We start from the raw sequence: 22,409 nt of genomic DNA, 5'->3' as shown, positions 1-22,409 counted from the left end.
ACTCTTCTTCCCTTTCGATTTTGATCGCGAGTCGTTGTGCTTACCTGAGCGTCTTTCTCTAGAACGACCTCTAGCCATCATTGCCTCTGATGTAGAGGATTCTGCATTTGACCTCTTCCTTGTCTCTTCGGACAACAAAGCTCCAACAACATCATCAAATTCAATGGTTTCTGATGAACTAAGACTTATAGAAGTAACAAAATGATCCCATGACTCGGGCAACGAGCACAATAAAGTTATAGCTTTATCTTCTGATTCAAATGTTACTTCTATACTTTCTAATTGCACCAGGAGAGTATTAAAGACATTTAAATGATCAGCAATAGCTGTACCTTCCTTCATACGCAGACTGTACAATTGTCGCTTCAGAAGAATCCTATTGGTCAAGGATTTTGTCATGTACAGCTTCTCCAGCTTTGTCCACAAACCAGCAGCAGTTTTCTCTGACACGATGTTAAACAAAACATCATCCGCCAGACACAGTCGAATACCGCTCAGAGCTCTTCCATCCATTTCATTCCATTCATCATCTGTCATGGGGTAAGGCTGTTTGGCTCTTCCCAACAGCGCCTTCGCCACGCCTTGTTGCACAAGCAGATCGTGCATCTTCACTTTCCAGATCTTGAAGTTATTTTTGACATTAAGCTTCTCGATCTCAAAACGAGCACTTTGAGTTTTTGCCATGTTGTATCAAACAAACAATCTCCAATTCCGAATTAAAAAACGCCTCTGTCGTACTGTGTAATCACAATTTTAAAAGAAAAACCAAAAAATTGCAAATTTACCAGAGGGAAAATCTGTCGGGCGCTCCTGGACAGCGCAAAAACCGCGCCTAAAACACATCCACTGCTTGGCACTCCACTGACAGCCGATCAACCGCGCCAGAGCAAAATCCGTTTAAGTGCCGCAAAATTGGCGCGCTTAATCCCGTCGATTCCGCGCCAATCTGAACGTTGGATCTCTGGCGCGAGTATCAGATTCGGATCCGCGCCAATTGGCGCGTCTGTTCAAAAATAAAACGCGCCAACCCGTTCACTGCTAAATTTGGCGCGACTGTCTCTGCTAAAACCGCGCCAATCGCTGAAACTCCACCTTCAGCCGATCTCTCACGCGCACCAGCTCCACAACCAGCGACTTGTAGATTATGGGCCCTCCACGCTCCGCTGCGCCGCTCTGATACCACTTGTTAGACTAAACAAAGCGCAGCTGAAATAATAGAAACATACACAGCACAAACAAAAACCTCACAAAAACATAACACAGAGATTTAACGTGGTTCACCCAACCAATCTGGGCTACGTCCACCAGAACAGAGGCATCGGCAATCTTATTATTCAAAGGAGATTACAACAAATCTAATAATTCATACATGCTCTCAGCTCTCCCCTATTTCCTCTACTTTCTCTACATACTCCTACACACACTTACAATCCTTTACAGATTACATTTCTATATAGCTGGAACATTAAACTGAATCATAAATTCCCTCACAACAAATATAGAATGCATTAACTCCTCAAAAAATATTGGAGCTAATATAGCAACTAATCCTATTGTTGTCACATACATGAGATTTTTGCCCAATTTAATAAAACCGAAAATCTCAACAAAAATTGAAATCATACTTGAAGACTAATGCATTGTTGGTTGTCCATTCTATAAAGAAGGATTCCTACTCTTATCTACTTCATCTATGGTTTCATATGTGGCTATCTTTTGATTATTCATGGTTACACATTATTTTTTGGATGATGTGAGGAGCATCTTTGGAAGGGCCCACCTCCAGTTTTCTACATATTGAATATATGTGGTTAGTTTGAGCATGTTTCTATCAACCCTACTACAACTTCTTCCACATTGTTCAAGCCCTCTTGATTGTTGGTCCAAACACCATCACCATAGGTATTGATCATGGCAATCCGCTATCCCATTAATTCTAAAGTATATCATAAATGTTATTACCAGAGAATCGACCCTTGTACCAAACGAGAGATTTTCTAAAGTGAAAGGAGGAGTTGTCGTGGTGACATTGAACCACCTTCATAAGTGCCTCTATGGTTGCACTTAGTTTTGGAACTTTGAATATCTTTGGTTGTAGGTCTTGGAGGTAACACATTGCTTACCATATTGTTTTATCAATCTAATCATTAAATATATTGCACCTAACACCAGTTTCATTGCCAAAGGAGCATTGTATCCTATAACACATCATATGGATCTTTATGACTCCTCATAGAGGTAAATGTATGGGGCACCATCATTCAATGGCCGATCCTAGCTACACGTCTTTTCCCACAATCCCTAAGTGATGAATTGAGTGCTTCCGACACTAGACAAAAAAGAGGAAGATCTACAAGAAGCACTTTCCATGTTCCTAGAACCCTCATCCAAAGTCTAATGAAGCTACTCACAAGGGTGCATAGTTTGTGGATTATCTCCTAGCTCACAATTTAGATTGTTTACTCTAATCCAACCGAGAAGTTTCTTGTTGAGGAGGATATAGTCGTGGTATCTAAGAAGTTGGTGATAGAGGAGCACACCTTTGAACAAAGTATATCCAATTTTTTCACGTCTTTGTGCACCTTTGTGACTCCTTTTATGCTTATTGATCTAGAGTTGTACTCTAGTTTGGATCTTTCCCAATTCTTCAACCAACCCACAGTGACTTATTCCCACATAGTTGCCGCAATAGTCATGGCTTAAGTATCTCCCATGGTGATTAGAATCCCCCTTCCTCAAGCCCCATTATACCATGACTCGATAGATGGGAGGCTACACATGCTCATAGTGGAAATCTCCCTCAGTGTCCTACAACCACTACAATGGACCAATGCCTTCAAAAATACCTATTCTATTAGCACATTACACAAAAATGCCCTTTAATGATGGGAAAAGTAAATTCCCCACCCTATAGTGTTTCAAAATGTTCAAGACAAGTTTTAAAAAGAATGGAGTGAGATGGTCCAAACTTATATGGTCAGTTTTCCTTGATCAACATTTGTTTGAAATTAGGTAAATTTTTAAATGATTGTTACCCACCAAAAAAAGAGCAACCCATAGGAGAAAACTTTTCTCCTCCTTAGACAACTAGCCAACCAGCAACCCTATAATCAACACATGACATGATGCTAGGATCCTCCATTTTTTATTTTCCAGTCAGATTTCTCTCTCCCGTCTGGCATTCCTTCTTGGAGGAAGATGGGTCATCCATAGGTAGGTAGTTTAACCATTTTGTAATCATGTGCTTTCACTTAATGTTTGAGGCATACTAATATGGGTCAAGGGGTGAACTAGATGATTGAATGATCTTGATTGTATTCTTGTTCCCTCACTTCCCTTGGGAGGTTAGTCTTTGACTCTAGTCTAGTGAGACCTCCTCTGAGACCTTAGGGTTTCAGTAGGGACACTACTGGGGAGTTTTTGATTGAAGTAGCATGTCCATGATATTCCATACTTGCCACTTTCCATCTTTCCCATTATTCCATCTCCATTCCTCAAGTTTTCAGTCATTGGTCATGGGGATTGGCAAACTTTCATCCTCATCCTTGAGTCCATGCCAAAAAACTTTTCCCTAGAGGTTGAGGCAACTAAAAGAAAAGTTAAAAGCATAAGATAGCCACAATAAAAGAGAAAGATAAAATGAAAAAGATGGTTGGGACATTTGCTTAACGCATGAGAAAAAGCCTAGCATGATCTCTACCCCCTCATTAGCCATCACCCAATTCCTCAACGCATGATGCTCCATCTATAAAAGGAACTCTTGTATTGTCCTACCTTGATGAGCGATACACTGACTCATCATTTAGGGGTATTAAATGTTAAATCTCAAAATGAAAGCTTAGGCTCTTGAGCTATCCACCCAAATCAAAGCAAATCATAAAGAAGTAAAAGGCACACCAAAGGGGTGGAAAATGCCTGCTGAGGAAAGGGGTAACTCATGCCTCCACGATTGCTCCCTCCTTACATCTATAGACTCAAGATGTTTGACCACCATTAGTTGGTCAATTGGCTATGGCACCCTGCTTTGAAGTCATTCCCACTCTTCTGCCACCATTTCACACACCCTACAGATTGATGAACGAGAATCATCTCAAGAGGCCTCTACTATTGTGATGAAAACACTTGACAAAACCCTCTTAAGATCAAGCGAAAATCAACATTCATTAATTAGAATAGCCATAAATGCTTCAAAGTTCATAGTGGGCCATACTTAATGTTGGGATCACAATAATACTTCATAGAAAGCTCACCTTCAAATATCTAACTAGACCAAGTCCCATAAACAAGTTACCTCCTTATGTTGGGAATGGTTAGATGTATAACCCTATTAGGGGTTTCCAAACCCCTAATAGGGTTATACATCTAACCATTCCCAACATAAGGAGGTAACTTGTTTATGGGACTTGGTCTAGTTAGATATTTGAAGGTGAGCTTTCTATGAAGTATTATTGTGATCCCAACATTAAGTATGGCTCATTTGAAGCATTTATGGCTATTCTAATTAATGAATGCTGATTTTCACTTAATCTTAAGAGGGTTTTGTCAAGTGTTTTCATCACAATAGTAGAGGCCTCTTGAGATGATTCTCGTTCTTTCTCAACAACATTGCAAAGGTTGTTTTTAACCTTCTAGAGAGAGAACATGACTTTTTGATGCAATGTTGCCCGTCCAGAGCAGAGCATTGGGTTACTTGATGACCCCACATGATGCCTAACACTCTGAGGTACCTACAGATGCTAAAACGTCGAACCCATGAAGCTTTGTTTTGGAGATATTATTGATGTGTCTAGTGGACCCAGGATGCCCTCGGGCTGGTCTTGACACTGTTTGATGGTCATCCTTGTGATGACAGGGGATGACTTGTACATCACTTTTGAGCTCTAATGTTTAAGTAAGAGAGAGCCACATAACCCCTCTTGCCCTTTGGAGGGTGATGTTGGGCACCATGGAGATGATGTCTTGGTATGGAGGCACCTTGAAAGCATGCCCATGATCTAGGAGCTACATCTTAGAGTATGGAGCACTCATTAGCCCACATGACACTTCACTATGGCATTTAGAGCTCATTTGGAGGATGACGTCATGCTTGAGGAGGTTTTTCTCCCACACGTCTGGATATTTATGGCATCTTTGTTATGTTTTTGAGCTATAAAGTTGGCTTTAACCTCTATCTTGTGGAACACTTAAAGTAAACCTATAATAAGGACTTCATTACTTGTATTGTTGTAGAAATGAGTGGGATGAGTCTCATATAAAAAGAGATTCACCTCATTTCATTTTGTCATCATGACAAATTTGATTATTTTCCTCTAACAGAGTGTGAGCTAGCCTTTTTCGCAACTATGGGCAAGATGTAGTCTTTATTGGTGTCACATTCTTGTGGATGTGATTTTTGCATGGAGACGTTACTCTAGGATTGAAATAAGTCCCTTTTGTGGAGAATTTTGCAAGTTTATTATCTTATCACTGATATGTTTGCATGCTAATTGTTTAAAGTAGGGTTTCTATTGTGCCATGACTAAATGCTCAAATATTTTATTCCATATAAAATTGTTCTCTCTAAGGCCTATAGGGAAACTCTTAATGCGCAGACCCTATATTTAATTTCTTCCCTCACAAGAATAATAGTTAGGGCCCCTACTCAATCAAGATATCTCCCTTGAATTTTAACCCTAAAGACTCCATTAAACCCTAGCAAGATAGGCACACATGCTTCTTCCAAGAGATGAACCTTCTAATGAATATTCCAATGGAGGACCTTGATTATCCTCATCCTGCAAATCCTCCTTTCCAATGATGTATGATGAGCTCGATACTAGATGACTTCCTTCTACCCATAAGTACTACTTATGCTTCTAATGAGGTTACCAAGAGCTACTTCCTTCTAATGATGACTGCCATAGACTTCTGCTTCAACTATCTTTCAAGCTTCTTTTGATGTCATGAGCTCTTGCTTCCATCGTATGCCATGATGCCATCTCCTAAAATGATGCATCCTATCATGCTTCTAATGCTTCCTACCATGATAGCTATATTTTACAAAAATTGAAAAGAACTTGGTGAAGAAGATTATCTCAATCATAGTAGAGATCTTTCACTTCTTCCTTCTTTGACTTCTTCTTCTCAGCATCTTCCACTTCTTCGGTGATATGGGCTTCTTCCCTTCCTCTTTTGTTGTTGTCCTTCTTGAGTTTGGGACAATCTCTCTTGTAGTGCCCATATTCTTGACATCCATAGCATTGAACCTTCGCCATATTCTTCTTCCTTTTCTGAGGACCAAATTTTCCAAACTTTCCTTTTCTCTTTGCCATGGCAGCAAATGCTTGTGTTTGCTCATTTGATCCTACATCACTTTTTGCCTTTAGCCTAGTTTCTTCAATTTTGCACAATGACCATAGTTCATTGAACGGGGTAGCCTCCTTTCCATAGATGCTTGATGTAAAGTTGCCCCATTCCTCTGGTAGTGCATTGAGCACTATAGTTGTCATTTCCTTATCAAATATTATTTCTCACAACTCTTGTAGTTGGTCTCTAATTTCTGACACCCTCATGAAGTATGAGGCTATTCCTTCGTCTTTTGATATCTTCATCTTGTAGAGTTCTTGTCTTAACGAGATCACTTCGCCTACAGTGCTTACAGAGAACAATTCTTCAAGTTTGTCAGATATTTCTTTTGATGTTTCTAATTTTGATGCACAAGGAATGAAGGGATCCTTGATAGATTCTATGAGAATCCTTTGAGCCCTTACTTCCCCTTTCATGAATTTCGCAAGAGCTTGAGCGTCTTCCTTTAAAGGTTTAGCGATTGAGGCCTTAACATGTTCCATGACTTCATTTTCTATGAGGTTCAGATCTGTCCTTTTCTTCCATGCAAGAAAGTTTGAAGCCCCAACCAACCTATTGCTTTCCTTGCAAAAAGACATTTTGATAGATTCAGAGGTGGACATAAAGATACTTACTAGAGAAGATACTCCTTGATGGCAATATCTTCAACGTGTTGCCTTCTTGATTTTGATGATGATATTGATAGTGGAAGATCTCTTCTTGATGAAGATGTCTTCCTTCAAAAGTGATCATTGACTCAAGGAGAGGGAGATCACCTTGGTTTGATGATGACAACACCTTCTTCTACTTCCCTTGGATGTGTAAACTTCAAGATGCTTCAAAGTCCTTCTTTGATCGAACTAGGGTTTGTAGGTCTTCTTCTAGTGACTTTCTTCAAGATGATAGTGTAATCCTTGTCCTTGTAGTGTCTTTGAGAGGAGAGGTCCCTTTGATGCCCTTGATGATCTTTTGGCCCTTGAGTGTCTTTCTTTGACCTGCCCTTTCTTGACTTGTCACCTTAGTTTTGATACCATGTTGAGAAATCTAGGGGCAACAAGTGTAGGTGATTTCTCTTACTTTGATAACAGCTTGTGATGTATTTTTACTTTATTAGCTTCATCTTTTACTTGATTATATTTAGTGTTCTTTTCATCAAACAACTACCAAACCATAAAGAACAGAAAAACAAGAGGACACAAGATATAAGAGATCAGCGAGATTAGTAAGTTATGCACCGAACTTACTATGTGGACACTAGTTTCATCACTGATGTTTTTCATGGTTTTATGGGACTGTGATCGCCTGTAGTTTTGACTTGTGGCAGCTTGTAATAGTTTTATGGACTGAACATTAGTTGATACTACTAGTTTTTGTAACATGTAACTGATCTTTTAATAGAATAGTTACGAATTTTTTCTTTGTGAAAAAAAAAAGAGATCAGCGAGGGCTGAAACCTCTCCAACTGAGAGGAAAACCCACAAGAATTCTTCTCTTCTTATATAACTTCAATTGACGAATTCCAAGACCTATGACCCTTGACCTAGACCCTCCAAGACCAAGTCAAACCTTTCTTGCTTTCCAACCACTTCTGCAATTTCGATCCCCAGTAGATTCTTCTGCCCAACAAATTCTTCTACAACTTCGACTTGCCCAACAAATTCTTCTGCAACTTCGACCTACCCAGCAAATTCTTCTGCAACTTCGACTTACCCAACAAATTCTTCTAGAACTTCGACTTGCCCAGCAAATTCTTTTAGAACTTCGACCCAGCGATTTTCCAACACTTCGATTTGCCCAGCAAATTCTTCAACACTTCGATTTGCCCAGCAAATTCTTCACCACTTCAACTTGCCCAACAAATGTAGAAACCCTAACACGAGAGAGAGAGAAAGAGACCCAAAAACTTCGATCTAGCTCTTCTTCTTTCTTTTCATCCTTTTCCAACTTCTGTCTTGAGGAAATCGAACTTGAGTGAGTGAGTGTCCAAATGAGGTCAAGTTCCTTCTTATTTATAGGCTTGTGAGGGGTACAAATTGCTATCTTTAGGCCAACTTGTTCCTTCATGTAGGTCGACTTGATCTTTGCACCATGACGAGGTCTTGGAGGGTCTTTTGACTCTATTTTGACTCAAATAAATTTTCATTTTACAATATGTAACATGCCCAAATGGGTCTTTTATACATGACTATGACTCATAAGCCCTAGAAGTTCTCAATGGGAGCTTGACCTAAAAATAAATTTTCTTGAGCATGATGTCTCAAGATCAACAATAATAAATTTATTTTTCTCATTACATCAAATACATAAAATCATGATTACATAAGTCATTATGAAGACCGAACCTAGTTACATATTTCAACACAAAGGAGGATCTTACGATTGACCGAGGAAGACAATATAGGGAGTTGGTTCCTATATCCCATTTACTCTGTAATGAGGATGTACGGTTTTGAAAAGGAACCCTACTGATTACCTAAATTCATCACACCCATAATATTAGCTTACGAAGCTTTAAGGCAGAGAATCATTGTGAATGGGCTTCATTTCACCTCAAAAAATAAAAATACACTTTTTAGTAATCCATGTTCAATTCTTTCTGTTATTGCTAAAAACAAGGATGCTATTGATATTATTGAGAAAGAGATGATTATGTTTGGTTTGGTACATGATGATAATTGGCACTATAATCCTCATGGCATAATTTCTAGTCTGAGAAAACAAGCAGGTCTTTCGGCTTACATACACGAGACTAGGAAAGAGATTGAAAAAATGGCTAATGCTCTTTCCCCACCTCCAAGAGGTCAAATTCAAGTGGTTGTGCAGACAACTATGGAGCAGAGACAAGCAGAAGCAAACAACAAGGAAAAAAAGAAAATCAGGCTCTGATATAGGTAGCAACCCATGCTTCCAATACAGAACCTGCTCAACCTTCAACAACGATACTGCCCCTTGTTATGAAAAGAAAATCAGATTCTCTGGAACTAGAAGAAGTTGGGTGTAGCATTAAAGCCAAAGAGGGCCAGGATGTAGACATCGAAGCCTTCGAGGAAGCAATAGAGCAATTAAACAAAGAAATGCAGCAGACTATTCATGAAGTTCAACCCAGAGATTCTGGGGGACAAGCTTTAGATGTGAGGCATAGTTTCATTAAAGAGAAGTCACTTGACACTATGGGGAAAGAATTAATGTTATTGCCTCAACAAGCCCATATGGTTGAGAAAGTGGTATTAGACGAGATGGTCCCCACTGCTGGGCCAAGGTTTATTTCATATGTCAATTTGAAACTAGTACTTTCAATCTTATGGTGGTACAACCCAAAGTTGACGAGAAACAACAATTGTTTGGTTCCAGGGCTTCATCCATGGCCATTAATTTGGGCAAGCTATCCAATTTCGATATGTTGAACTGGCACAAGAAAACTAGTGAAATTGTGGCCATACAGTTATTGAACTCTACCGCCAATAACAGGAAGATGCGGGCCATGCTTGAAAAGGTCTCAGAACAACTCTATATTGCACGAGTGGCCTTGAAAACCAAAGCTAACAGGATAAAGGAGCTCAAAGACAGGATAGTAAAACAATCCTGGCAACCCAAAGATGTCAAATATTTTAAAAGATTATTAGAGGAGAAAGAAAAGGAAATAAGAAGTCTAAAAGCAATCGCCGAAATCCTGGATTACGATGCTAATGTCCTAATACAAGCATTTGAAAGGCGAGAAGTTGAAAGCCAATTGCAGACAATGCCAATCTCCCTTTAAGCAAAAGATAAAGAGCTCAGGGAACAACAAAACCAGATGAAAAATCTAGGGGAGGAATTTGGAGCCAAAGAGAAGCAATATCTTAAAACAGTCACAGAATATAAAGCGACTATTGACAAAGCTCTCACCGCCCCCTAAACCTCAAATGTCGAAGGCTTAAGCCTCCTCCAGCTGAAAACCTCACAGTTGGAACAGGGACTAAATGATCTGAAGCTTGAGAAGGAACAAGCTGAAAAAAGGGGGGCAGTACAGGTGCAACATAAAAATGAAATGATTGAACAAATACAAAACACCCTGAAAGAGAAGCAAAATGAAATCATGTCCTTGCAGGAGGTCATTAAGGTAACTTCTATTGGAAGACAGGTCCTCATTCAAGCCAAGGAAGAAATATGGAGGGAAATCAATCAAAAAATTTCTACAATTCATTCTTATGTTATGATCTTGACATATTGTGAAAAGGTGGTAATAAAAAATGCTAATCTAGAGGCTAGAAATATTTCTTCCAAGCTCGACAAGAGATTTAAATATGTTGACCAACTCATAGATTTTATCAATACTCTTGAGGACGAAACACTTGCGGACATGAATTTACCTAAAAGGGACAAACGTATCTTCTCTTTGTGCTTGACAAAGGAAAACACGGGTGCATGCTACTCATGAAAGAGGAATTCGAGAAGGCCAAGAAGGAAATTCAGAAATTCAGAAATGAATGGAACTATTTGGGTGGTTTTGGGGGAAAAACAACTGGCTGATCTCATATGTAGAGCTTCACAAGAAGCTGAAAGCCACTCAACAAGATCTTGGTTGCCTGTTCATTATTAGCGAAGAGGCTATTTTGCCTCAATTAGTAATCAATGCTTTATGCAGAAAATTCAACATATTAGCTGGGATAGATCAACTAATACAGAGCCTCCCCACAAGTCAAGTTGCAGTTAATGGTGGTGGTAACCAAATTCAGGAATGTACCATGGTTATCACCAGCAGAGTGGGATAAGATTGCTAAAGTCAGGAGGCACCTAAATCGGAATGTCATCTTAGAGAAAATTGTGTCTAGCACACAAGCAGTTCAGCCCATGCAATCAGTCACTGATCAACTTGAAGAACAGGCCGAAGAGGGTCTTAATATTCCCCAAACTGCCTAAATCTAAGATGCACGGAGCTTAGAGCTCGTCACCAGCCGCCATGTCTAAGAAGTCAAACGCAGCCAAAGTATCCATTAAAATGAGGAGGCGCTCGTAGAGACTTTTTATCATTCAAGTTATTTAAATTTTGATGTTGTTAATTTAAAAACAATTACCATTGAACCGTTATTTTTTGGAAGGCTCTTATAAATGACCCTGTTTCTCGTTTAGAGGGGGTGGATGATAGAAGGATTTATTTTTTGATACTATAAGATCTGCATGTACTCGCTGCACAGATCCATTATTGACTAAATGACTCATTTCATGCACCTTTAATGAATGAATCGTTTCCTTTTTCATGTGTGTGTTTGAAGCAGTGTATGATGCTATGAATTTCTGAATTTGATTCATAATTCCATAACATCTCTTTTATTTAATCGCCTTGGTTTCCCAATATTATATTATTGAAAATTAGGTGTTTAAAGTGTTTAGTCTTTGCCTTGCAGGCTGAAGCTTCATGAGTGTGCCTCTAGAACTTCGCATCAGTCGTTTACTAGATAAATTTTAACTGCTGAATGTTTGTTGTTATTTTATGGTTATGTTAGTTTTCTGTGCTTATGAAACAAGTCTCGCACCAAACTAATTTGACTCATCCAGTTTTAACTCGAAGTGGATTATCAGTGATATTCCTGATTCGATATTTATACTATTGTCTCTGATCTTATTACTAGATTGATCCAGAAATCGGGAAAGTGACTACACTTGCTGTATCGTTACCTGTAATTATGTTTGTTAGAATATTAACTTGATTCTTGAGCACGTGTTTTGTCTTTTGATCTTCTTTTTATGTCTGTATGTTTTCCTTTTTCCTTTAATCATTACATTTCCTCTGATATTCATTTCAGATGTATGAACTGTGTCTTTGGGTCAATGATATTTTATCTTAACGAACTGTAATCCTTGTCTATGGCATTTAATTACTATGACTTTTCTTCTTTATTAATAACTGGTCCAATTCAATTTGCTTATTGAAAATCCGTATAATTACAATCAGGGAATACCCCCTGTGGTGTGTGGGAGAACAGCCCAAGACACCTAAAGTGGGAGGACAAGGTCCTCATCGAATGTGTTCTTGAACGGTTTCTGCAAGGGAACAATTTGAGAACCAACAGCATCTAAGCATTAAATATATTGCAGTGTACTTGTATATTGAATTATTATCAAATATATGATGAATTTGTAAAAGAACAGAGGATAGGGAGCTGCTGAATACCGGTGAAGTTAAACAACTACTAGTGGAGGCCCAATTTAAGGCTTAAAAATTCCAAAATTCACTTGCTTGAGCTTAACATTATGTTAGGCAACAGACTTGAAACAAAATCCTCATATCTAAAGGGCTTGCACTCGGTCTAATCTACTCCATCGGGGGTCCACATCTTTTGTTAAAATAAAAGGATACAACTCAGAGTAACCAAAGGGTAATATGATCTAATCTAGGACTTGGAACATCTCTTTTGATTAGAAACCGCACTTTTGTCTTACAAAAGTTTGTTTGTTTGTTTGTTTTTCTTTTCTTTTTGCTTGCTTATGGCAATGTTTATTGATCAGCTCGGTTACATACATAGGTGGAACAGTCTAGATTTGTTTTACAAGAAGAAGCAGAAGTTCCAACCTTGAGGAGCATAAAGGATGAAAAGAGCTAATGTGCCCCTTGGAAGAAACTAGTAGTAATATATATTTCTGGAATCTGAACCCTAAAGCCTTGGATATTGTTGGTCATAATGACCCACAATACAAAAAAACTCTCTTGGATGTGCAAGAATAAAGCCAGGTCTATTTTCTCAAAGTGTGCTCCATGAAAATATAAAAGCAGAGTTTAAATTATTTTGCAAGTCTGAAAAAAAAAAATCATTTGTAAAATTAATCTGTCATTTGTAAAAAGATGATAGGCATACCAGTTAGCCTGTGCTTTCCTTGATGGCTCTACATGTTGACTTAGTCCTTCAGGTACCTTGAACAATATAATGGCCAAATATCAATGGCATGCATATTTTATATTGCAAAACTCGCTAATAAAATAAGCCAAAAAGAAAAAAGAGCCATGTTTACCATTATAATCTATTTTTAGGCTTTTATGCAATAAACCGTGAACAAATATGGAGTGAATTTGAAAACAAAAACCAACCAAATCAGAAAGCTCAAAAAGGGAAAAATACCAAATTTTAAAACTCGATTAATTTTTGAAGAAAATTCCCAACTAACCAAATCACAAATGTAGAATGCAAAATACCTCAAAAACAAAACAAAAAAATATAGCGAGGGACAAAAATTTACTACCTCAATCACAGAATCCAAGGAAAAGATGCCATGTACTCTCTTACCAGGGAGTAAAATTATCAATGAAACCAGCCAAACAGATTCACAAAATTAAAATGCAAATGTTATCTATGTAGTCCTTTATTGGGGAATAAGATTATGAACAAATCATAGACAAGCATAAAAGAAAATGCCAAGAATAGCATATACTTGCCTCTGTTTTTACTACAATAAAATTATGAATAGAAACTGACTACCCAAAGCACAAAATAAAAAAAGGGAGTAAATGTCAGCTGTGGCTTCTTGGTAGGTGAAAGTGGAGTGTTGTTATTGCACTCACCGGGGTTCAAGTCCTTTCGATGATTTGTTTGTGCTTGTGCTCCAGCTTACAGCAGCACTACAGACCAAACGGTAGTGTAGGGGAATAGATACCCCTACTGGTGACCTCTTAGCAAATGGCATGTCTATTAGGGAATGAATTGTGACATAAAATCTACTAATTCAAATAAATAAATAAAGTCAAAACTAAAATGCCATCTGTGAAAATTTGTTTTTGGGCAATAAAATTATGATGATAGATCACCCACCCAAATCCCAAAATGTTAAGCAAACATTTTATACCCGCTTGGCAACAAAACTGTGATATTAGACATTTAACAATAATTGACCAGTGGTTTCAAACTGAAAGGAGATCATGGGCCAGGGCAGAGAATCCAACTGTGGCCAGAGCCACTCCATGGGGTTCACTTGACCCTTCTTCTGAAGCTCGGGGACTACAGAAAGTAAGGTGCAAGTACTGTGCGACTTTTGGGCAATAAATACCCCTACTGGTGACCTCTTAGGAAATGGCATGTCTATTAGGGAATAAAATTGTGACATAAAATCTACTTATTCAAATTAATAAATAAAATCAAAACTAAAATGCCATCTGTGAAAATTTTGTTTTTGGGCAATAAAATTATGATGATAGATCACCCACCCAATTCCCAAAATTTTAAGCCAAGTTCCCATACCCACACTGCAACAAAACTGTGACATTAGAAGTTTAACAGTACCTGACCAGTTATTTCAAACTGAAAGAGATCACGGGCCAACGCAGAGAACCCAACTGTGGCATGATCCACTCCACGGGCTCCAGTCGACCCTTCTTCTGCAGCTTGGGGACTACAGCAATCCCCACATAGAAATCTGAGGGCATTTCCCATGGGAAATCAATGTATGTTCTCTGTTTGTGATTTTAAACAGAAACCTCCAATCGCAGATCTTGCAATTATCTTTTATGCAACATATATCATGGGGATTGAAAGAAATGCAGTCATGGTTGACAGAACTCGGGCAGTCTGGTTTGCGAGACTGCACTTCCTCAGTTGATGTTCACCTCAGACACTGTCCGCGCTAAAATTCTTCATCCTGTTCTTTGAGGGCGTAGACTCACTACAGAGTTCGAGGAGCAGTGCCAGACCATTGGATCATTGATACTGTGGACTGATCGTGATAATCTCTGTCACATCATGGTGAAAGATTCCAGGTAGGCAACATCGTCATGATATTTTGACACAAACCTGTGCATTATGAAAATAGCTGTGTCCGGATTTCCATGAAATTATTGCTTCGGAGTGGAGGGTTCTACTTTCCATGAAATTACTGTTTCAGAGTGGAGGGCTCCACTATCAGTTCGAGAATCAAAACACTTTGACTTACGATTGTTTTATCCAGAGAGACTGCTAACAACGATACAGCTTTGACTTGCGACAGGTTTTATCTAGAGCCCGACCGCCAACAAGTATACAACTTTGAGTGCTATTGGTTTTATTGAGGCCAACTGCTAACAACATACAGAGCTTCACTTGCAATTGGTTTTCTCCAGAGCACGACTGATAACGATTATAAATAATGTGTAGCATATATATTTTTCATAGGAGTTAGAAATTTGATTTGTATTATTTAAATTGTTTTTTAAACGGTATATTTGAATTGTTGAAAAAATTTTAGGATACTTTGATTGTGCGGGGATTACCCATTAAACTTGTGATTTCAATAAATTGTTTTCGGATTTTAGAGAAATTTAACGGGAAGCTTCAAAAAAGTCGCACTAAACACAATTTCTTTTGCATTTGGCATTGTCAGGAAGCTTCAAAAAAGTCGCACTAAACACAATTTCTTTTGCATTTGGCATTGTCGACCGAAGTCTCAATTTGGGTGGGATGACAGGTTAGTTTCTTTTTTTTAAATTCAAAAAGATTAATGGTTAAAGTGTTGGAATTTTTTTAGGGTGGAAATGGGTTCAATATCAAGACATTCAAAATCTTGAAATTTGACATTTGTAATTTGGAAATTTCAGCTAAATTTTATCAAAATATTGCCAAATTTTTCATTCTAGGCGAAATTGTTACTTCATTAGACTACTCTTTTGCATTTTAACATTGAAGTACCTTTATCAACATTACCCATCAAAGCACAATTTCTTTTTAATTTCTTTTTGGTCTTTGGTTATGGAGCTTTTATCCAATAAGGTTCTCACTGCAATATAATTTTTGTTATTATATTTTTTTATTGGATTATTTATTTTCTTTTCTTTTCATTCTTGATTGTTGAATTGATTTAATTTGAATCTTAAAGTATTCATTTGGAGTATTTCTTAATTTTGTGGATTTCATTTGGGGCACAAAATTTTAACTAGATTTAGAGTTTCAGAACGTTGGCTTTTGTGATTCATGATTAATATTCAGTGTTTTTCGGACTAAATCACATAGAAATTTTTAATCCTAACCATCAAAATAATTTATTAATTAATTTAATCAATTTTCTATTATTTAATTATGAAGAAGCGATTAACCCCAACAAAGGCAATATTTTATTAAAATGTTTCTTTATTTATCTATTATTTAATTAAAGAAATCTCACAACCAAAAAATAAATAAAAGGAAATGGAAATTTAAAATTATTAAAAGAAATTAAATATAAGTCAAAATATATAAGAAGAGTGATATTTATTTAATAAATTAAATATTTAATCAAAATGAAATTTAGATAGAAATATTAAAGTTATAATTAATTAATTAAAAAAAATCAAAATAAAATGGAGTAAAATTATTATAAAAAAATGAATTTTACTAATGGTAAAACACTACTACAATAGAATTAAAACTCTGGTAAAGTCTATATTTGTGTCGTTGTGACCTTAAAATTAGATAATAATAACATAAATAAGAAGAGAGAAAGAAACATAATAAAAACAATAAAAAAAGGAAATTTATTTTTTTATTATTATTTTTTTACAAAGATAATTTCCTTTTTATTATATATATATATATATATATATATATATATATATATATATATATATATATAAAAACTTTATCGTTTTTATTCAGTTTCCTTCTCTTCTTATGTAGTAGTACTTTACTTTTGGTAATATTCCTTTTTTATAATAATTTTACTCCATTTTATTTGATTTTTTTAATTAATTAATTATGATTCTAATATTTCTATCTAAATTTCCTTTTGATTAAATATTTAATTTATCAAATAAATATCACTTTTCTTATATATTTTTGGCTTATGTTTAATTTCTTTTAATAATTTTTAATTTCCATTTCCTCAATTTAATTTTTGGTTCTAATAGAAATATTTTAATAAAATATTTTATTTCATGATTAAATAATAGATAATTGATTAAATTAATTAATAAAATATGTTCAAATATTGGTTAAATATTCTCTAGTTTAACTACCCATTTATGTCTTTCTAGTATATATTTATTATCTAGTTCAACCACCCATCTATGTCTTGATGATGAATCACAGTAAGTGGCTCTAAATGCATTGACTTAAAAAATTCTATGTGATTTAGTTCGGAAAAATACTAGATATAAATTTAGAGTTATTTGAATGCCTCATTACAAAGCCTATGATAGGCTAAAATATGTTGACGTTATTTGAATGCCTCATTACAAGCCTATGATATGCTAAAATATATTGACTGTTGGGATTAGCCGTTGCATTTGTAGCATATATTTATTCTCTAGTTCACTTACCCATCAATGTTTTGATGATAAATCACAGTAAGTGGCTCTCAATGCTTTGACTTAAAAATTTCTAAGTGATTTAGTCCGGAAAATACCCTATATAAATTTAGAGTTATCTGAATGCCTCATTACGAGTCTATGATAGGCTCAATCCATTTGGATTAATCAATTACGAGATTAAATGAGTCAAAATCTTACTTACCCTCCTTAATCTCAGAGCACCAAGTAAATCATGGATTTATTGATTAAACTACGAAAGTGTTTTGCTACTCATGTAACAACTATCTTCAAAAGGACAAACACAACAGATCGCGAAGCTAAGATACCAATGTCCCAAGAACCAAAAGAGATGAAGGAGATGCAAGATAAAGGAAGTTGGAAGACCGAGAAAGCTACAACACCAATCTCGCCAAGAAAGACGAGAAGCCAGACAATTAAGAACTAAGAAAATTATAGGTCTGATAGACCAATTTGGTCTCAGTGGACGTTAACCACCACCACCATCATCATCATAAAACCTATTTTAGGGAAAAACCTCTAAGGTGTTACTCTAGGGATTCATGGTACTTAGTCAAACCATTTGGTTTTGACTTTTCCATAGAAATTTCTTTCACTAACAATTATTTATTTCTTCCTTTATGCCTTAGGGTCATTTATTTCCCTATTTATATCATTGGATTCCTCTCTGTTATCTTCAATTCTTAAACACTTTATCCCAAAAACTCTATCTAAATGGGACATGCGTAGCATCAAATGTTAATCTAGCTTCATAGTTGTCTTATAAAGCCCTTACCTTGCTTGCATTTGTGTTCTCTAGCATTTCAAGAGGGATCTCGTGTTGTTAGTTTGACTCCAACCTATGAGGGTTGTCTCATCATGGGGCATCTCAAATGCTCTAGTTCTCCTGTACCTTTGATTATTTAACATTACAACCACAATGAAGGTTTTAAAATAGCTGGGGCAAGGGAGTTATCAAACCCTTCCAAGAGCACATGAGTCTCCATTCATTTCATATCATTATACTATTATTTGTGCTATTAAAGATCAATGCAACTTTGTTTTGCATGACAACCAAATTGTGGCACAAGAAATTTAGTGCCTACAACAACAGTCATGGATGTGAGTTCTTTCATTTCTAACATAGTTTAATTAGTTCACCAAAAAAATAGGGAACTAACTCTAGATTATTTATATTTCCTTTCTTAATTTATTATTAATTTTAATTTATTAAATTAATTATTGTTTATTAAATTAAATTAACTATACTTAATTAATATGATGATAAATATATAAAATATTAAAATAAAACAAATAATATATATATAATTATTTATAATGTCCCCAAAAAAGAAAACCACCGGATTGAAGGCTAATATCACCTCGGAAAAAAATACCCAAAGATTTCACTTAGAGCCCCATGAATCATGCGAGAGTATTTCCCTCGAGATGACGTGGAGCACCTCGTGGTCCCCTCCCCCTTTTCTTCTCATCCATACATATGAACCTGCACTTCATTATTTATACCCATTGAACAACATAAGTACATGAACTCTTTTTTTCTTTTAATTATATCATTTTTTTCCAATATTTTTAATATATTAAAATTAAAACATTAATAAAACCTGTATTTCTTTTCTTTTCTTTAAAATATATTAAAATTAAAATATTAATAAACCCTGTGTCCATGAGGGAGAGCTTATTAAATTTTGTGAATCCTCTCCCATTTGACTTTTTAACTTGGGACCTTTTCTTGGCCATTTCACAACGCGCCTCACTCAATAACCTCTAGGAAAGCAAACTCTGAGGGTGACATGACATGGAGTGCTATGTGACATGGGCATTGAATTAAAACAATATAGGTTTTTTTCAGTGGGGGAGAGAAGCATCCGCGCTGAAGAATCAACATATATTATATATCGCTGAAGCAAGCAGATTTTACAAATCGCTGAAGCGAACAAATTACGTCATAGCCGAAACAAATACATAGTAAGTAGGTCATCAACGAATCAAATGTGCTGCAGCTGCAGCTGCAGCTGCAGCTCCCGCAAGAATCAAACATGACTGGGAGGTGCTAAAGCCAACCACCCCAACCAACATATCATGCACTCACGTGCTAAACAATATAAAACTTTATATATATCAAATGTTGAATTTATATATACAATCAAAAAAATCTATTTAAATAATATAAATCAAAATATCACTTGAATTTTTCACCGGAATTTGACACTAAAAAATCTAAAAATTCACACTAAAAACAATTCATAAAATAAATGATTAAAATGTGTGAACCCTCCCTTTTTGACTTTTCAACCTAGAGCATCTTCCTTGACCATTCATAACACGTCTCATTCAAGAACCTCAGGGAAGCAAACACCTGGGTTACATGGCATCGAGTACACATTTTGTGATGTGGGCATTGAATTGCATTAGCATAGAGTGTTGAGTTACATATAAAGGGGAATGTGTGTAGTGAAGTGGAGGGTCCACTCTCCACTTATGTAGGCCCTCCCTCTACTCATTAAACTCTCATTAATGTCATGGGGAACCACGTTGACCAACCCCTTTTTAAATATTAATCTTATATTTTATTTTATTTTATTGGAATTTTTTATTTTGTTTTTAAAATATTGTTTTAATTTATTTAAAAGAAAAATTGCCTAGAATTTTTATAACTCAATAAATTGTAGCTAGTTTGGATCACTCAACTTTTGAAGGTGATATTTCAATTTCTAATCCACCAAATTAGACAAATAAAAGCTCGTTGAAAAGCTAACTCACTCGAGAAGAACCTGAAAGTGGTTATTTGACCCAATATAGTTATTTAATGTCCCAAAAGTTTAGTATAAGTCAAGGTTAGCAATATTCAACCAAAACTGATTTTCTGAGTTTGTTTTGGAAAAACTTTCTTTGGTTAGGAAGATTTTCTATCACTAATTCATTCTTAATTTGTTTTATTGCTAATCGTATCTTCGTAGGAAAGCAAGGGAAAGCATGATTTTGTTTTTATTAATTTATTCAATTGTATTTTAATCCATTTGTTTGTTGTCGACAGATTTGGAAACTTGAGTTTTGTTTTCATTTTTAATTGGTTTTTAATTTGAATTTTTGTTATTTTTGGAGAATTGGTTCCAATAGATCATAATCTAAAGCTTCAAAGCAATAAGATTGGAGCAATATATTAATAAAATTGATTTATAGCTCTAAAATTCAATGATCAAAACTGCGTTACAACGAACTTCCACTTTGGGAGATTTTATTTGTAAATTATAAATGAGAGCTTTGGGGAAGATGAAGGGGTTCATTTTTTCTGCAAGTAGGGTATTCTTTGCACTATTGTAAAGAGGATTTTACTTGTAGATTTAGTAGGAATACTCAAATTTGAGTTTTATGGGTTTTCCTTCTGAGACCAAATCTTTGTTGTAGAAGTAGATCCTGCACTATTGTGACTCCATTCTCTATTGGCAAAGTTGGTTGTCTTGGGCAGATTGTTGGAGAAATTCATTGTAAAGATAGAGCACAAGATACATAGGTTTATGATTGTAATTTAAATACTATTGTTTGTGAATATCATCTTATCCTTTCATGGCAGATTTGTGCTAGTTATTTCATGTTTTAGCACTATTGTTAAATATACGAAATTATGTTTTCTTTTATTAGCTATATGATTCAATAATTACATAGATCAACCATTAATCTTCTCATTTTCTCTTACATTTAAATGAATTTCTTAGTAAATATTTACTCATAAATTTGTTATCATAAATCGATTTAATTGTCATTAAAAGTGTGTGAATTAACTCTTTTTTTAATGGCTCGTATTTTATCATTTTAATCTCTAAACATAACATGTCTTGCATTAATATTATCAGTGGTTAGAACTACTTCAATAACTTGATATTATCATAAAACACGTGATAAATCCCCATTATTGTTAAATCCTTGCACTTGGTATATACAAACTATTTCCTAAAGTTGGAGAATGCAGTAGGTAGCTATTAATTCAAATTCTCCTTAACCTTAATAATTGCTTGTGAACTTTAGTTTTCTTTTTATGTTTCTTTATTAGATATTTTCATCAAACAATTATCAAGAGCAAAAAAAATAAAGAAAATGGACACAAGTATTAGGCTCCAAGCTAGCACAAAACCCCTCCAAGAGGAAAACCTAGAAATAATTTCTTCTCTTCTTATAAAATTTGCTTCAAATGAGAAAACCAAGACCCAAAACTCTAGACCAAGTCCTCGTCCAAGCACCAAGTCAACCCTCCAAGAAGCCATTTCAATTAGGTCAAAGATTAACCAATTCCACAAGGGACTTTTCATCTACAGTAGCTTCCAGCTTCAACTTTGGCCCCCCAGCTTCAAACCTGCAACTTCGAGCTTTAATCCTTAACCCTGTAGTTTCCGTAGAAACCCTAATTTCCAACACGTGTCAACCCTTCAAGAGTTTCTCCTTTGAGCAAGTTAATGTCTCCAAGGTCAACTAGATCAAATTAGAGTATTCAACCCTCCTAAAACTTGGATCTGCATTTCAGCCTCCTACAATTCAAACCTGTGATTCTCAGCCTCCCAGTAGTTGCAGAAGCCCTATCCTTTTCACATGTGAGAGAATATGGCTCAAAAACATATTTTACTTGTTCTTTTTAACTTCTTCTAGTTTCCTTGACCTTCGCTCTAGCTTCCTTGATGTTCCTTGCTTCAGATCAAACTTCTAGCTTGATATGATTGAATTAGGTGTTAAATGAGGTCAAAGTTGCTTCTATTTATAGGCTTTCCATGAGGCCGAATAACCTCTTCTATGCCGACTTCCGCCTACCAGGGGCGCCTTGTGCTTTGAAGCTCATAAGACATTCTAGACTCAA

The 22,409-nt window shown here is 35.9% G+C and overlaps 1 protein-coding gene across 2 annotated transcripts in view; it reads right to left on the bottom strand.

Moving 5' to 3' along the window:
- Positions 1-15,383, bottom strand: part of LOC149160717 (staphylococcal-like nuclease CAN2) — a 64,626-nt gene extending 49,243 nt beyond the window's left edge. Inside the window, exons 1-2 of one of the 2 annotated variants that reach the window (XM_089436782.1) lie at positions 14,574-15,383; positions 13,158-13,213 (exon numbers count right to left, since the gene is read on the bottom strand). In XM_089436782.1, the coding sequence (XP_089292908.1) occupies positions 13,158-13,213; positions 14,574-14,723 (206 nt within the window). In that variant the 5' untranslated portion in view covers positions 14,724-15,383. The remainder of the gene's footprint in view (positions 1-13,157; positions 13,214-14,573) is intronic. The other variant, XM_089436781.1, reaches the window with a different exon arrangement.
- Positions 15,384-22,409: the final 7,026 nt, after the last annotated feature.

Source organism: Pinus tabuliformis, chromosome 5_2 (genome assembly GCF_031772625.1).
Source record: "Pinus tabuliformis cultivar Carrire ecotype Pingquan chromosome 5_2, CPIR1, whole genome shotgun sequence".
In the NCBI taxonomy this organism is placed as follows: Eukaryota; Viridiplantae; Streptophyta; class Pinopsida; order Pinales; family Pinaceae; genus Pinus; species Pinus tabuliformis.
This window is presented reverse-complemented; position numbering and strand designations above follow the sequence as displayed.